This window comes from Pelmatolapia mariae, linkage group LG2, assembly GCF_036321145.2.
Source record: "Pelmatolapia mariae isolate MD_Pm_ZW linkage group LG2, Pm_UMD_F_2, whole genome shotgun sequence".
Taxonomy (NCBI): domain Eukaryota; kingdom Metazoa; phylum Chordata; class Actinopteri; order Cichliformes; family Cichlidae; genus Pelmatolapia; species Pelmatolapia mariae.
Window position 1 is genome coordinate 12,106,395 of NC_086228.1, and position 18,371 is coordinate 12,124,765.

Here is an 18,371-nt window from a genome sequence, read left to right on the forward strand (position 1 = left end):
TTGCTTCATCGTGTCTTACGTAATGACTCATGTAACAGATTGAAAGGGAGTTTCCACCCGGCGTTACTCCAAAGCGCCGGCGTCCCGGGGAGAGGCTCAGAGTTCAGCTTTATTCACTAAAACACGACCACAGGCCCCTGAAAATGACTCCGGCAGTGACCTGTGAGCAAGGGCTTGGCAACAGCGGGGAGGAAGAACTCTCCGTTAACAGGAATCAGCCCAAGACAAAACAAATGATCTCCAATTGAGTTAAAAAAAACAAAAACAAATCCTCATGCATCACGGAGCCGTTAGCAGCTTTAGTTAGAGAGTTAATGTAGGTTTTTATTTTATTTCATTTGGACTTTTTGTCTTTTATTCAGTTTCATTGAGTTTCCAGAATGGATTTTTTTTGTCTCAGTTTAGTTTTGATCATTTGAAAATGTTTCTTTTCATTTTATTTATTTATTTATTCTTATTTTGTTTTGTTTTTTTTATTAGCGACGTCCATCGAGGCAAGCTGAAATAACATTATTACTCAGGATGTTTCCTCCGTTATTTATTTTAGTTTTGTTTTCAAAGTTCACAAAATCATTTCAGTTATATTCGATTTTATTAAAAGCCCAGTTTTTGTTTTTTAGTTCAGGGGTGTCCAACAGCCTGAAGCTGTTCAGTAATAGATTTTTTTTTTTTTAATAAAATGAAAATTTCCGTTTTTTCACTGGTAATTAGAACTTTTTTTTTTTAGAACTTTTTTTTATTGTTCCAAAAAAAAGAAAAAAAAGAATTTTGTGTGAATTAACAGAAACTTTCTGTGTTATAATTAGAGGACAGTCTGGGCAATGAGCTGCTAGAATTTTTTCTAGAAATTTTACACATTTCTTTTTTATAAAGTTAAAGGGAAACGGTCGTGCTGGAAAAACTGAGACATGCTGTTGAAATTGTGCTTCTTTTTATGATGTGGATCTCATGGATTAAATTAAATTAAGTAGTTAAACTTCTTCACAGTGACAGAAAGTGAGGTTTTATTTAGCGGCCCATGTATGGTCAAAGGGTTTGACGTCCCTGTTTTAGGTAACTAAAATGTTTTTTCACATTTAGTTTTAGCCAACAGTCATAACTTTGGTTCAGGGTCACCTGATCCATCCCTAACTATATGCTTTAGCAAAAAGGAAAGTTTGAAACCTAATCTTAAAATTAGAGATAGTGTCTGTCTCCTGAATCCAAACTGGGAGCTGGTTCTATAGAAGAGGGGCCTGAAAACTGAAGGCTCTGCCTCCCATTCTACTTTGAAATACTCTAGGAACAACAAGCAAGCCTGCAGCAACCATCAGCTGATGGTCTTTTTCATTTCCAGCCAACATATTTCAGAAGTTAAAGTTCGCAGCAAACATGGCTGAAACATTACCCTTCTCTCTTGAGTCAAAACTCGCCGCAGTGTGACGGTAGAAACCTCACCATAAACAGATGAAGCCCAGCGGCCCGGTCACACAGCTCCTCACAAAACAATTATCTCCCCATTAAAGCTTTAAGATCTCTGTTTCAAGACAGACCTGGCAGAGAGGGCAGCAGAAGTTACAACAAACACAACAGAACAAGTAAAGCTAAAATTAAACTGATGCTCAGCGCAGAGTATGGTCAGAGCATCCTTCTAGATGATATTTTATCGATTAAAACAAAATGAAATCCAGAAAAGATTCTCACCTGACAGAAAAGACAAAAGTACTCCCCACAAGGACATCTCAGAGCCCTGACCTCTCTCTCCGAGTTCACTTATTATCTCACTGAGCACGCTGCCCTGCGTATTGATTCAGCTGCACCGGGGCTTCATAACGCTGAGCTGGGGGCAGAGAGGCAACGGTGCAGAAACTCAGCATGCAGCAGAATTTATACGCAAAAAAACACAAGCAGATTCAAGGTGTTTATAACAGTGCATCCTAACGCTCCAACAGCCACAGCCATTACTCAGACACACACTGAAACTCCATCCAAGCCCACTTTCTTCTGATTGGTCGGCTTCAGGAAGCCTGCTGAGGGGTGTGTCTATACTTTTTGTGCTGCGTGCATTTATCAGACATCCATTCAGCTTATTATGGGAAAGACAAACGCAAGCCTCATCAATCACTGAGGTGTTACAGGTGGGTTGTTTGGTCACAGGTGCAGATTACTTCACAATAAAAGCATTACTTAGTGAGGAAAATTGTGAGGGTTAGGCCTGTTTTTCCTTATTAATGGCTCATTTTTGAACCCCAAAAGCATGGATTGTGACCAAAACAAGGCACAGGAGGCACACAAGGAAGAGGAAAGAAGGGAGACAAAGGCAGCAGGAGGATGAGAACGTAGAAATACAACAAAGAACACAAGTTTATTCAGAACGTGAACCAAACATCCAATAAAACAACTTGATAGTCTGAGACCAGAGTCGATATCAGGTTGATTATTTTCTCTGTGAAGCAGAAATGCTTCATTTGCTGTTTTGTTTTGTTTTTTTTCCAGTATGCAAAAAGGTTTAATCTGGAGCTGAAGGTGTGCTAAAAGACAACTGAGCTGCTACGACCAGGAACAGGTGAAAGCAGGTTGGATCCCCAGCCACAGAGATGTAAACACGGAGAACTGTAAACCTTGTATACTCATTCATGTCTGGAAAACAGACATGAAACAGAATGAACCACATCTCTGTGTGAGGGCAGACTCAGTTGGGAAAATGGTAAATGAGAAGAATTGTGAATAACTGATGAAAAACCGTGAGAGTTATCCTTTCAAAGTAAAACTGTGAGCTTCAGTGCAGGTGAAGCACCATCCTGGTTCAATCCTGGTTTAATCTCAGTTTAATGTCATCTTAATCCTGGTTTTCGGGGTTTCAAAGGTGGTACATCGCCATAGTAACTAATGCTGCAGGCCTAACCTGCTCTAGAACAGGTTATGTTCACAATAAAAATCACCAACTACAGAAGCTGTTTCCTGGAAAATAACCAGGAAGGCACTGACTGGTTCTCTGATGGGTTTTTCATATATATTTTTTTCTGTCCATGATGAGCAAACACTGAGAGATTCTTAGATAATTTATTCTTTGTCCTTTCCTTTTGGCTGGCTCCAAACAAATTTAAAGTCAGTGAACCGCTCTCTAAGCCTGTACACAGAGATCTGAGGCTAACATAGAGCATCTACTGTAAGCCTTGCAGCTGAGCCTGGTGTGAATTTAGTGTTTTAAATACCATCAGGCTGTTGGAATAAGGCTGAAACTGTCTTACAGAAACACATCGTGTCTGACTTCAAATCTGAGTCACACTGCTTGTATTTGTCAGACTCTGATGAGAACTTCAGGAATCATCAGAGCAAGGGTAACGTTGTTCTGTGTAAAGACAAAGATCCTCGGTTATTCTTTGCAGTTACGCTTGAACCCCATGATATCGAGTGAGATTTGCTGGGTTTCGCTTTTTTTAAAGTTTCTACCTGCCCCACTGCAGAGCACCTGTCATCCATCAGAGCCACGCAGAGCTTCCCTCGTCCTCCTTCCTTTTTCTGGGTCTGCTCACCTATAAAGTCAGCACTTTCACAGCTATGTGGAAAAGAGTCTCCATAGGATGGCGTACAGGTGCTGTACAGGAGGATGTGTGAGCAGGAAAGAGATGATTAGAGAGATGTTAGAGTGAGCTATGGATGCAGTCAGAGCATGCTCACTGTACAGAAAGGGACTCCTGGTTTGGGTTCGGATTTGTTAATCTGCAGCTCCCCCTGGTGGTCAGGGTTGTTACTCATGAAGGATTTTATTTTACTCATATTTTTTATTTAATCATTCAAACATATAAAGCAGGCTCCAACAAAGCAAACAACACATTAACTTACAGGCTGTATAAAAATCTACTATGCTAAAAACTGCATCTGAGGCCTGCAGATGGTTATATGCAGACAGATGTGTTGAGTTTTTTTGCTGAGGTTTCCCACGATCGCAGTGCTGCTCAGTCAGCAACGCTGGGCTGGAACCTCGAGGCACAGCAACATTTCTAACGGTGATTTAACCGAACACACCTCCAGTGAGTTTATGAAATCCATCTGAGCGGTGCCTCGGTGGGAAGAAACAACTCTTCATATGTAACATAACATGATCACTGACAGAGGAAACGGAGCAGAGTCTGAAACATTTGTTCTTCTTTTAACATCTCAGGACATTTTTCTAACCTCTTTAGGGCCATCAGATCACCGGTGAGCCCCTCAGAGGGCAGGGAGGGGTTTGATTATGACCACATGCTAAACAAGCACAGTTCCAGAAATGAGTTACCGTTCAAAACAAATCTCTTACATGCATTTGAGCCTCTATTATGTGATTTCTGTTTGCATGCACCATATAGATGAAAATCCCATATAAAAGAAGAGCTGTGTTGCACATTAGTAAGTGTTGCATTTGATATATTTTAAAGTGAAACCACTGAATATAAACCTGTTTTTCAAAGCGTAACCAGTGCACCAACATAAGAGTTTAAGTGTGGAAAGTAGGAAATTATTATGACAAAAGTTAAGGAAACAAAAGTAATTATTAAGGTGGGCGTCTTTTTTTTTGACCCTCTCTGTGGTCTACATTCATTTTTACTGTGTCACACTGACATCTAGTGGTCAAAGATAGCAAGTATATTTCAGAGCGTTTATTTTTACTTTTGCTCAACCTTCATCTGACTCCATCCATCCATCCATTCTCCTCTGCTTATGCAGTTCACTGGCACACTTGGGTGATAGGTACAGGTGTCCCATATGCTTGATTTCTGGTTCATGGTGAAACCTCAGAGGCTGACCATGAATTCTGGAGCCAGGATCATTTAATGTCATTCAGAGTGAACACCTTGAATGAAACGTGCTCCAGAGTGAGGTTTAAAACTCACTTTTACTTCAGGTGTGCAGTAAATGACAGTGAATAACAGCCTCACAGTCCCTGGGTCTGATGTTAATGAACTTGTATAAATGTTATGCAACAGTAAAAACACTGCCTCCATGTTTAGTCACTTGTCATGCCCAGACAACCTTTTCTTATAAATGTGTATAGGTGGAAAGAGCTGATGGGGGAAAATGTCTGGTTGAACAAATTTACAATAATAAGATTAAATGTTGTCCTCGTGTCTTTTTAAAGCAGTGCCTTGCCTGCTGTCATTTGGAATCTTACATTTGTTCTACAAAAACATGAGAATTTGCTGAGAGCAAAGAGAGGAAAGATGAACACAGACAGAGATTCTCAGATGTATTTGTGAGATTACTAAGATGTTGGTTTCTTTTACAAATTAACTGAATTTAATTAAACCACCTTAAGCTGAAAGAGAGAATCTCTCACCAACTGAGTCTTTTAAATATGAAAATGGTCTACAACCAGCTCAGAATATTTAACTATAAGTTTCATTTGATTTGATGTTAAAAAAAATTAAACTCTTATTTTGGTAAGTAACCAGATTTAATTGCTGAAAATTACAAATAGTTACTTTTTGCCACCGCCGTCACTTTATGAAGCAGTGCAGTACACTGCAGCCTTCATTATTTTGTTCTTTAATATTTTCCGTGGTTCTCTAAATCTTGATTTTTTTGTTCACCTGCAGCTTCTTTACTTTAACTTTAAAACTTTTGCACCACATTAAATCAGATGTTTCAGAATCAAGCCTTCAGTGAGGAGACACTGAAGCCGAAATTTGATCACAGACTTTCACTTTGCATGTTTCGTTCTCATAAACTACTCAACGTGAAAGACTGAGGAAGAGAGTAAAGAAAAAGAGGAAGGAAAAAGCATCAGGGGGAAGGAAATGCGATAAGAAATAAATGCTTTTAGGAAACCGTCATTCAGTGAGACAGGGAAGAGCCTCTGTGATGAGGAGGTAGGGAGGAAGCGAAGGAGACTAGCTCTTGTATTATGTTGAAAAAAAAAATCACATTGATTTTGTTGCGGGTCATTTTGACCCATACTGTGTAAATCCACTCAGAATTGTAAAAAAAAAAAAAATGCAATAAAACAATAGTAACTTTATTTTCCATTAGATAAACATTTAGAACACAGACATACAACACAGTTTGAATTTCCAGAACTATTTGTAAGAACAATTTAGTAAAAGGTTTTCCTTCTTTACAAACACATTTATTTCGAACTTGCCCGATTTTCTCAATTTTTCAATGCTCAACATTTTCAATGTTGTCCACATGATGGACAGAATGTAACTGTGTGCTTTCTGCAGATGCAGTTCTTGCATTTCTCACAAAAAGTGCTTGTTTTAATGTCCTCTCGTGAGGAACAGACCTGGCATTTCTTCCGTTTCTTTACACCTGTATCCACAGCAGATTGCTTGGATGGTGCACACTTGACCTTTTCAATGACAGCTGCTGCTGCTGGGGATCGAGCTGGTCTGACTCGCCTCTGGATCTTGGAAGGGACAAGACTTTTGCCCAGTTCTTCCAGGAAAAGCGGCCATCAGTACAATTTGCCGGCATTCCAATGTTGGTTGATTTCAGTCCACGGGACATGGGCATTGTAAGCAGACACATCCAAAATGCTGTAGAAAATTACCAAGGGCCAACAAGCTGTCTTGCGCTGGTAGCTTTATGTCACTATGACTTTGTCAAGATTGTCTACTCCAGGGGTAGGCGACCTTTCTCATGATGAGTGCCATCTAAAATTTCCTCAGAAGTCAATGTGCCATATGATTGCATTAGCAATAAATTTAACAACACTCTGTATTAACAGTTACACACTATATAGAACAACTTTATAGAATTATATTTGTTCGCAGATGTTGGCAGCTATCAGCGAGTAGTTATCAGCTATTTTGAAACAAAAAAAGACACTTTTTATCCATAACAAGAAATAAATAACAGCAAATGAACTATACAACAGAAAATGCAAATGCTATTTATGGTCTCCTCACAACAATGATAAGAAAAATAAACTGGGCCAATATGGCATGTTTGTTAATACAGGGATACACATGTTAACGTGATCTCTGGTCTCCCACTCAGAGACACAGGTCTCCGAGTGTCCAGCATTCAGACGGCTACCTGAGGACACTCATGTGAGAGAAAATCTGCTCACACAGATATGTAGAGCCAAATACTGTCAATAAGGCCTCTGCAATGTTCTGAAGACAGTTAAACTTGTCAGGTAGTGATGTCCAGCAGGTGAAAATGCAAGCTCCATGAACACGCACAGTTGTGGATTCCAGCTGCGTTCATAGTTCTGCAAACTTTGACCCCCACAGAGTCGAGCTTTTCAGTTCAATCAGCTGCATTTCGATGTCCTCTGTGTCCAGCCAGTTAATGCGAGACAAATCCAGCTGCTCATTACAGCTTTCTGGTTTGATCAGAAAAGAAAACATTGGTCCATACACCTGAAAGTCCCGAAAACGCATTGTGAATTCTGTCTCGAGTCTGCGGATGTATCCGTGTATTTCCGTGGTGCTGATGCTGCGCTGAGCGGACAGCTCCCTGAGGCATTTGAAGTGTCGGAATGTGGAAATTTCAACATCGCTTGAAAAAATTGCCAGCTAGCAACGTCCCTCTCACCGGTGGGCGAAGTGATTTTTAGCCAGTTACAAGTTGAATCTGGTAGTTGGGGTTGTTAGCTAAGATACCGTCATTAAGACAACTAATGTGTCTATGCGAGATAATTTGCGATGTGCACCGCTGGCCCGGCCATTTATTTTTTAATGCACCTTCTCAGATTAAGTCACTGCGTGTCGTGCCCAGGGCTGGGACAAAAAATGGGCCCGGGCATTTTGACTAGGTAATATAGGAAAAGCCATAAAGTCTTTGAATGAAAACAAACGCTGTTGTGACAGTGATGTACACTGTCTTGTTGGTATATGTATGATTTCTATACATTTTACATCAGATAAAAACTTTGATTGTAAGATTCAGATATTTTTTTATTAAAAGGTAGACATTTTAAATGAGATAAGAAAGAAAAGTATTTGTTTGTGCCCCCCCAATGCCCTACCTGTCAGCTACTTAGAAAATGATATTGGTGTTATTTGTCTCTCAGAAACAGTTCATAACTTCCCTTCAACTCATTCATGTCACCTAAAAGGTAAACCTGTTTCTCCATCACCTGTTCAGCTCTGATGATTCAGTAAGGACATCTCCTGGTTTCATCTTCATGTTTCCCTCTCACCACATATCCAAACCGATATCATGACCAGCAGCTTTTACAGCTGTGGCTCCAGCAAACATCAGCTGATACTAGAAATTAATATTAAATAAATTCTAACAACAGCTGATCAAGCTTAAACGTGCTGCTGTTGTTTAGTGCGACATCCGGCGGTTTCCTCTTTCTGGCGCAAAGTGGGCGATAAACAAACAAGAGAGAAAAGCCGATCAGCTGATCATTGATCAGTTTCATGATTGAAGTAGAAACAGGAGAGGGAGGGAAGAGAATGAGAGAAGAAGAGGCAGCTGACAGCGTAATGACAGAATAACTCCAGCTTTGTGTATTTTTTTCCATTCTAGCTGAAGTACAGGACAAACTTTGTTCCTTTTCAGCTCAATACGAAACGCGTAATATTTTCTCTGAATGCAGGACGATTTCATTTTTACGGGACGGTTGGCAACTCTACTAACGAACCTTATGAATAAAATAAAGTTCACTATCAGTAACATCTTAGCACCCACCCAGCTGTATAGAAACTCTGTCATGCTAGCTAGTACGTAGTACAAGTTATTGTAACTGACTGTAAAAAGTCAGCACAACGAAAATAAACTCCACCTAAACTTGGTTTATATCTGACCCAGATAGACTGCAGGTCATAACTTCTTACCTGAAGTTCAGTTCACCTGATACTCGGACCGGCGGCCGCCTCAGGTCTCTCCTCCTCCTCCTGCCTCCCCTTCCCTCATCCACCTGCTGGCCTCTGTGGAAGCTCCGCCATAGCCACCACCAAACAACTCAGTTATTTTTACACATCGGCCAGCATCTGGACAATCCACCACCTTTCATTGTTTATACCATTATAAAAAACAAACAAACAAACAAACAAAAAACATCGGCCCATAAAAACGAAAAATCACCCTACGGTCGTGCCATCAGTTAACCCTTGGCGTGCCAGCTGTGGCACGCGTGCCCAGGGTTGCTGACCCCTGCATTAGAAGATGACAGCATACCTTGACTTCGGTGTGGTGATAATGACCATTATATATTACCATCTTTAGATGTCCATGTCTCCTCTGTGGATGATGATTGCTGCGTTCCTTGGTTTTCATTTGATGTAGAGATGGCGACACACTCCTCCTCAGAATCCTCCTCGTCGTCGGACAATTGGCGGTCTGGATCATCAATAACATTGTCCTCGGCCTCTGAAAGATCCTCTGTCTCTGAAACATCTTCTTCTTCATCACTATCCCAGTTAAAAAGCAGTGATAAAGCTTCTTCAGCTGTCAACCTTCTGGAGCTCACTCCTGGTGTGTTGAAATGACACGAGAAAACTGAAAAGAACAGGGGAGAGAACGTTTCTCGCATACACACCTAGGTCTGAATGTATATTCAGAGGCAATCAAAACAAAGTACATCAAAGAGAAATTTTATTTTGGAACTAAACTGCTTTTTACTTACATACATGTTTACTTACAAGTGTCTGGGTCAAAATGACCCACAACATCATCTGGAATGTGTCCTGTAATGTCTTTGCAGTGTTTGTATACACTGCAAAGACATTCCAGGACACATCAAAGTGTCCATATTTTAAAAACACCAGTTCATGACCCCAGATAAGGAAAAGTCATAAGCTTTCATGAAGAAAAAGAACGGATGACCAGTATTTTGGTCACCACAAAAAGTGGTCGATGAATGTCCAGAGAGTTTGATTTTTAACGAGCCCTCATTCAGTACTGTGCAAAAGTCCTGAGCCACTTCCAATTTCTTTATATTTTGCAGGAAAATGGGAAATAGGTGCAACGACTTACTGGAACATGTGCAAACATACATAAAACTACAGCATATGCACATGTTTCGGTAAGTTTCACTCTATCTTTGGTATTTTTTTTATAGATTCAACTAAAGAAATGGGAACAAATGATGCATTTTTGTGACAGTTGCTAATAAATAGCCTAAAGGTACATTTCAAACTGGTTCCGTGCTATGTTGTCTGCAGTGTTGGGTAGGTTACTTTTAAAATGTAATACATTACAGAATACATGCCCCAAAACGTATTTTGTAACGTATTCCGTTACGTTACTCAATGAGAGTAACGTATTCTGAATACTTTGGATTACTTAATATATTATCATGCTGTTTACAACTACATGAATGTGATTTATTACTATTACTGAAGGCCCGCGGCTCCGAAACATAGTAAAGGGACCTCTGGCTAATACGTGGGGTACCGTGTAGGTAGGGCTAGGAGCCGAAAACTAGCTTTACTTTGTTGTCTGGGTCAACTTTGCTAGCGAGAGACAGAGAGAGGCGTTGAAAGGCTGCTCCAACGGAGCTTATTGTTTCGGAGGAAAACACGAACACAGTGTACAGTCGAGTCTTAATAGCTTACTTACAACTGGGCTCGTCAGGCACTCTTCTTGGCTGCAGTGGTTATTATTATATTTACATGCTTCCAGCTCCCGTTTCTGCTCGATGACAACTCTACTTTTCCACTCACCTTTTTCTCCCTCCTCTTGCTCACAGACACATAACGGGTATGGCAGTCCATTCTCCCTGCAGCACGGACTACACTGCCCATGAGGCTACATTCTTTAGGGCTATGTCTGTAGCATTCTGCCTGTTAGCTTAGCACAACAACAACAACAACAAAAAGGCGCTCTCTCACCCAGGAAACAGACAGTCTCAAAGAGAGCGTCACCCTGTAACCATGGCAACCATAACGCTGCCGCCTGGAACAACAGAACAAACAAACCCAAACAGTCCTGACCCGCCACAATATGAAACAGGAAAATACCACCGTGTAATCCATTTATTTCAACAAAGTAACTGTATTCTAAATGCCACCTTTTTTAATGGTAACTGTAACGGAATACAGTTACTCATATTTTGTATTTTAAATACGTAACGGCGGTACATGTATTCCGTTACTCCCCAATACTGGTTGTCTGTTATGTGTAGACACAACACTGATTCAGGAGGCTTTTTATGCTTGAATGATTCATGGAGCAGACTGAAGGGGCTTAACAACCCAAACTTTCCTCAGGAAATTGTGAGGTGCAAGGACTGGACTGAAAATGAGACGAAAAGCAACCCAATGTCCAAATAAAACTATGAAAGGCCTTAATAGATCCTGGAGAACTATTGATGAAGACCACTTTAAAAGCTGAAACTCCTTGTAAGCTAAAAGAAAGAAAAGTGAGGTTGCTCAAGACTTTTGCACAGTACTGCAAGCAGAGGAGATGGGTCTGCGAAATACATTTAAGGTCAGCTAAAAACTGCATCTGAGGCCTGCAGATGGTTATATGCAGACAGATGTGTTGAGTGTCATCAGGTTTTTTTTGCTGAGGTTTCCCACGATCGCAGTGCTGCTCAGTCAGCAACGCTGGGCTGGAACCTCGAGGCACAGCAACATTTCTAACGGTGATTTAACCGAACACGCCTCCAGTGAGTTTATGAAATCCATCTGAGCGGTGCCTCGGTGGAAAGAAACAACTCTTCATAGATAACACAACATGATCACTGACACAGGAAACGGAGCAGAGTCTGAAACAATTGTTCTTCCTTTAACGTCTCAGGACTTTTTTCTAACCTCTTTAGGGGCTTCAGATCACCGGTGAGCCCCTCAGAGGGCAGGGAGGGGTTTGATTATGACCACATGCTAAACAAGCACAGTTCCAGAAATGAGTTACCGTTCAAAACAAATCTCTTACATGCATTTGAGCCTCTATTATGTGATTTCTGTTTGCATGCACCATATAGATGAAAATCCCATATAAAAGAAGAGCTGTGTTGCACATTAAAATATATCAAATGCAACACTTACTAAAGTGAAACCACTGAATATAAACCTGTTTTTCAAAGCGTAACCAGTGCACCAACATAAGAGTTTAAGTGTGGAAAGTAAGAAATTATTATGACAAAAGTTAAGGAAACAAAAGTAATTATTAAGGTGGGCGTCTTTTTTTCTACCTTTGACCCTCTCTGTGGTCTACATTCATTTTTACTGTGTCACACTGACATCTAGTGGTCAAAGATAGCAAGTATATTTCAGAGCGTTTATTTTTACTTTTGTTCAACCTTCATCTGACTCCATCCATCCATCCATCCATTCTCCTCTGCTTATGCAGTTCACTGGCACACTTGGGTGATAGGTACAGGTGTCCCAGGGCGATAGGCGGGATACACCTGGACAGGTTGCTAATTTGCTGCAAGGTTAACCCAGAGAAACAGACAATCGGTCACACCTACAGCCAAATTAGAATCACCACTTGCGCTGACAGGCATGTCTTTGGACTGTGGACTGTGGGGGGGATGCCTGGATTCAAACCCACAGCCTTCTTGCCAAGAGGCAATAGAGTAACCTCTCCATTAGAGGGCAGAGTATCAAAATTAATTTCAGCAGTTTTGTGACAATAGAGAGAAATTGTAGAGGAAGTCCTTTTAACACACTGTGATCAACATTTATAGGTTCAGGCGTATCTGATCAGATGGACGTGATTAAAAAACCCAGAATCATCATGTTTACACTGTAGTTTTTAATCCTCAGGGACTCAGTAAATGCTCACACAGAGCTCCACTGCAGCTGTGTTTCATGTTTCAGGTAAGTTCATGGACAAAACCAGTAACAGTCGAGGATTAACACTAATTTACATATGCTTGATTTCTGGTTCATGGTCAGAGGCCGACCATGAATTCTGGATCCAGGAACCAAAAGAGGAAATATCTGTTTAGTTTGAATGAATGCAAATTCATTATGAAGTCCCCCCCCCCCCCTCCCCCCTCCTCTATTACTTCTGCCGTCTAACTATGAACTCAGGAGCAAAACAGAGTTTACTGACTCTCAGCTGTGAGTCAGGACACCTAAAAAGAACTGCAGAACTGCAATGAATCATCCCAATAAACAGTCTTTTTTCTTTGTTCTTTAATATTTTATTTGTTGCATTTAGTATTTATTGTGTTTTACTAAAGTAACAACACAAACACAATACTCTATAAAGGAACACATAGATTGGAGCTTCTGCTGATACCAGCCCAGTTTTTCTTCATTTAAAAGACAGTTCTTCCTTTGGCCAGGATCCATCTCTCCATCAAGAGTCAGTTAATTTAGGATGGGAGTCATCACCTCCTTCCTCTGCTACAGTTATTCCAATGAAGCAAACGTACACAACCCACAAAATGTCATTAAAATATTAAAGTAAATGCACTCCTGTTTTCAGCGATGCATATTCCACCATATAAGATTTTCATATCATTAATACCTTTACTGCAGTGTAATGTCATTCAGAGTGAACACCTTGAATGAAACGTGCTCCAGAGTGAGGTTTAAAACTCACTTTTACTTCAGGTGTGCAGTAAATGACAGTGAATAACAGCCTCACAGTCCCTGGGTCTGATGTTAATGAACTTGTATAAATGTTATGCAACAGTAAAAACACTGCCTCCATGTTTAGTCACTTGTCATGCCCAGACAACCTTTTCTTATAAATGTGTATAGGTGGAAAGAGCTGATGGGGGAAAATGTCTGGTTGAACAAATTTACAATAATAAGATTAAATGTTGTCCTCGTGTCTTTTTAAAGCAGTGCCTTGCCTGCTGTCATTTGGAATCTTACATTTGTTCTACAAAAACATGAGAATTTGCTGAGAGCAAAGAGAGCAAAGATGAACACAGACAGAGATTCTCAGATGTATTTGTGAGATTACTAAGATGTTGGCTTCTTTTACAAATTAACTGAATTTAATTAAACCACCTTAAGCTGAAAGAGAGAATCTCTCACCAACTGAGTCTTTTAAATATGAAAATGGTCTACAACCAGCTCAGAATATTTAACTATAAGTTTCATTTGATTTGATGTTAAAAAAAAAATTAAACTCTTATTTTGGTAAGTAACCAGATTTAATTGCTGAAAATTACAAATAGTTACTTTTTGCCACCGCCGTCACTTTATGAAGCAGTGCGGTACACTGCAGCCTTCATTATTTTGTTCTTTAATATTTTCTGTGGTTCTCTAAATCTTGATTTTTTTGTTCACCTGCAGCTTCTTTACTTTAACTTTAAAACTTTTGCACCACATCAAATCAGATGTTTCAGAATCAAGCCTTCAGTGAGGAGACACTGAAGCCGAAATTTGATCACAGACTTTCACTTTGCATGTTTCGTTCTCATAAACTACTCAACGTGAAAGACTGAGGAAGAGAGTAAAGAAAAAGAGGAAGGAAAAAGCATCAGGGGGAAGGAAATGCGATAAGAAATAAATGCTTTTAGGAAACCGTCATTCAGTGAGACAGGGAAGAGCCTCTGTGATGAGGAGGTAGGGAGGAAGCGAAGGAGACTAGGGAAGGGGATGAAGCGCAAGGAGGAGGAGTAAATCAGTGTTGGAGACTGACGCGGAAGAAGAATCAGCCTCGGAAAAGGAAGAAGAAACCCGAAATGAAAGCAGCCCCCCCGTCAGGGGGACTTCACACTTGTTGATTATCGTCGGTCTCCAGTACTAAGGCGCTTTTTGGACTTCTTTTCGACCGATTTGTCGTGTCTTTCTGCGGGCTTGGACCGGCTGTTTTGGGGGTGCCTGGCTGGCTGAGTGATCGCTGAGACTGAAAAGATCACCCATCCATTTCACAGACTTCACGCTGCTGCGGACACACTCGGCATCCAGTTCTGCCCGATCGATATTTCATCATTTATTCATCCACCTTCCTTAGCAGGGAGCTTCGGGGAAGTGGCCGAGCAGGGCGCCCTGTCCTCCGCGCTGCGCCGCTGGGTGGCACCGCTGTCTCCGGGCGGAGGGTCTTTCTGATCGCGGGGATCGAGAGCTGCAGACGCCGTCGAAAAGGATCGAAAATCCAGCATTAATATCTCACTGGAACAGCTGTCGTGTATTTTGGGAGAGTGGCTGGTCGATAAATGTGCAGGGAGTTTGTTTTTTAACGAGCCTGTGAGGCGGGATTCTCAGACAGCACACCGACCTCGGCGCCCTTTCCGCCGGGCAGCACCGCTGGCTCCAGCCGGTGCGATGACCGACCCTCCACGGGGCGACACCGACGTCACAATCGCCATAAACTGACCTCGTTTGGATCACAGAGCCGTGAACTGGTGGCCTGTTGTGTGTTTTAGGACCTGGATAATTATCTTCCAGAGCGAGGGGGAAAGTCCAGGACACACACCGAGCACGGCGCCCTTTGCCGGGCTGCGCCGCTGTGTTTGGCCCGGTGGGATGTCTCTCCACTACGGGTGAACTACTTCCTAGAAATCCAGCCCTTTTGGCACCAGGAGTTACCGCTGTTGAACCCCGTGTTGTCGCCCTGCTGTTGGGAAGTTTTTATAAGAGGGCGGGCAGGAGGACATGGCGGACTCCGGCCGGCCCAGACCGGCGGACCCTGATGCCGCAGAGAGCCGGACAGCGAGCCCGCTGGCCGGGAAGAAGAGGGCGCAGCAGTCCCCCGGACTCCGGTCCAAGTACCAGAGCTCTGCACCGGGTCACTGCTTTAAGAAAGTCACCCTGACCAAACCTACCTTCTGCCACAGCTGCAGCGACTTCATCTGGGGGATCATCGGCTTCTTGTGTGAAGGTAAGACAGCAAATATGCTTTGTTTGGTTATCGGGGTCATTATTTATGCACGAGATCAAAGTTCAGCTCCTGAGCTTCGCAAGCGCACATCCGGTTCTCCCCGCGGGAACCGAACCAAGCCTGAGCTGAGGTGTGTTTAACAACGTGATGAACCCGACTTACACCGATACCTGCCCCGGACACGGAGCTGATCCGCCTGAGGAGGCCAGGCTGGATCCCAGGCTGGCTGGATCCCAGACCGTATCCCAGTCCGACCTCAGGCTGCAGCTGGAAACTTTTACAGGATAATGTGTGGTTGCTCTAAAAGTCTGTCTGCATGCACCAAAACATGCAACATCTGCAGTTAACCAACACAGGGCCCGTGTGTTCCCTTTTTTCCTTTCCTGTTCATTTGCCTCCTCCTTTCCTTCTCCTTGCCTCCTCTTTTCCTTTCCTTTCGACACATCTTAATCATGAATTGGGAGGAGAATCAGAGAGAGTACATCCAGCACACCAACACACTTCAGTCTGCCCAGTAACACACTGGTTTTGCATAGTGTGTATGTGTGTGCACTTAAGTGTGTGTGCATGTCTAAAGGAGGCATAAAGTGTCTGTGGCACAATTGGAGCTTCAGTCAAGTCGTGATTTACTTCCTGTGGTTGTCATGGCAACAGGAGACTGGCAGGGATGCTGGTTGTTGGAGGAGTGTGAGTGTGTGTGTGTATTTGTGCGTCTGTGTGTGAGTGAGAGCAGAGACCATCCTCTTCATCACAAGCAGCATCAGATGCATTAAAATGTGCAGCAGCGCTTCTGCTCGCTTACGTAACGTTTCTTCTTTAAGCCGTCACTTGGATTAACACAAACCAGTGATGTCATCAAATTGCCTCGTCTGCCGCCGCGTTGTTAAAAGCCCATTTTCATGTTTCCCAAGCTTCAGTCATGGGAGCACATTCACTCAGGTGCTGCCTCAAAGGTTCCTTCACACATCTGTGTACCTCTGCTGTGACCCTGTAGACTTGCCTTCATTCGTTCAGCAGGTTACTCGCTGCACGTTCTCATCGTGTCACTTTAAATTTTACAAAGAAAATATGTGACGAGCTTATAAAATACAGTCAACCCCCAGCATAAAGAGTTCCTGGAGTACCAGCATCTGCAGCAGCTTGAACAACTGGAACGCTGCTCCTGTCTGGCTCTGTTTAGTTTTTCTTGGGTAGCTTTATATGATCCACAGTTCAAAATAATCCATAATTATCCCAAACTTGCACTCAAACATGCCATTTTAGATCCTGTCACTTTAAGGCCCTTTCCTGTGTTGTGAATGGCCAGCTTCAAGAAGCCTGGTAAAGGGGCAGCACCCTGTGCTAGTGAGCTGTCCGGTCCCCACAGACAGTATTTTAAAAAGAAATGCTAAAGCTTTACCTTTATTTAACAGGTGAACCGAGTGGACTTAGCCTTTAGTATAGAGGTCACAAGGTCACAAGGTCAATCAGGTGAGCTACAGCGGCGCCCTGGACATGACTTCTAATGGCCAGTGGGGAGGGGGCGGGGCTGCGTGACAATCACAGTGATGGCGTGCAATCAAATGAATAAGACATCAGTCACACAAGCTTGGAGAGCGGTGGAGTGGTTGATGGCTGAAGCCTCAGTCACACAGGGCTGCAGACCAATCAGTGACCCCCTGGCAACCACCTGTTGCTAGGGAAAAACATGTATTCTCCGACCAGTTGGCCAAAGCCTGGCTGTGATTGCTTTGGTTGCGAGGATATTGCTGCAGTCACTGTTTGACGGACTTGTGCATAAACACTGCCCAGCTGCTCAGGAGCAGGAAACTGGAAACTGTGAACACAGGAAACACGGGCTGTTTACCTTCAGAATAAAAGCTCACCTTTTCAAACATGTTGGCTTCAGCACTGAGGCACAACTTTAATTTCTGTTTACTGCCGCTCGGCATGTAGTTGGCGAGCGTTTGCAGACGGACGTGAAACCTGCTGGCAACCACACAAATCATCCAGCTTCACCCAGCACGGGCCAGCAACCTCCAGGAGTCGCCGCCAACCAGTCACTGAATGCACGTTTCCATAACAACCAGTGGTCTTATCACATCCAGGGTCATTATAAATAATTAAAGTTGACATGAAATAACATTTTTGTTGAGTAAAATTTAAACAAACGTAGAGGACCTCTTCGTATCTGTTTGGTAAAAAAAGCTCTGTAGACGTTTAAGGAAATTGATGCTTGGCTCCTTTGACCTTTAACCTCAGTGGACTCTTTCCTGATGAGTTTGTTGTCTCAGTCACTGTTTTCAGCTTTTATTGAATAAAACATGAAGTTTATTTTGTAAAGTGGGGTCCCATCAGAGTCAGAGAGCAGGATGCGTGTGGTTTACTCGGTTTCTCAGTCACATCTACCCCTCGCTTGCCACAGCCAGTTTCAAAACATCAAGATGGCTGTAGAACAGGACTTCACCAACTGAAGGGTGATGTCACAATGGCCACATCCATCTTATATACCATATATGTCCGTTTACGGCTGTGACTGCAGCAGGCGGCTGAATGAGTGAGCTAAAAGCAGAAAAAACAAAGTGAGCACAGAGCACAAAGGGCAGCCTGGATTACTGTACATACACTGAGCTCATTATGAGAAACTGTGTGTAACAGGAACGGCCACTGCTGGGACAGGAGTACAGATCAGAATAGATCCCGTTTTGGTTACGCATCTCGGTGAAAAAACGGGGCCG

At 42.5% G+C, this 18,371-nt stretch overlaps 1 protein-coding gene across 1 annotated transcript in view; it reads left to right on the forward strand.

Annotated features, from left to right (window-relative positions):
- Positions 1-14,219: 14,219 nt before the first annotated feature.
- The window catches only part of LOC134635610 (diacylglycerol kinase theta), a 29,466-nt gene continuing 25,314 nt past the window's right edge, over positions 14,220-18,371 (forward strand). The window contains exon 1 of the mRNA XM_063485008.1: positions 14,220-15,654. Coding sequence (XP_063341078.1) covers positions 15,429-15,654 — 226 coding nt within the window. The 5' untranslated portion in view covers positions 14,220-15,428. The remainder of the gene's footprint in view (positions 15,655-18,371) is intronic.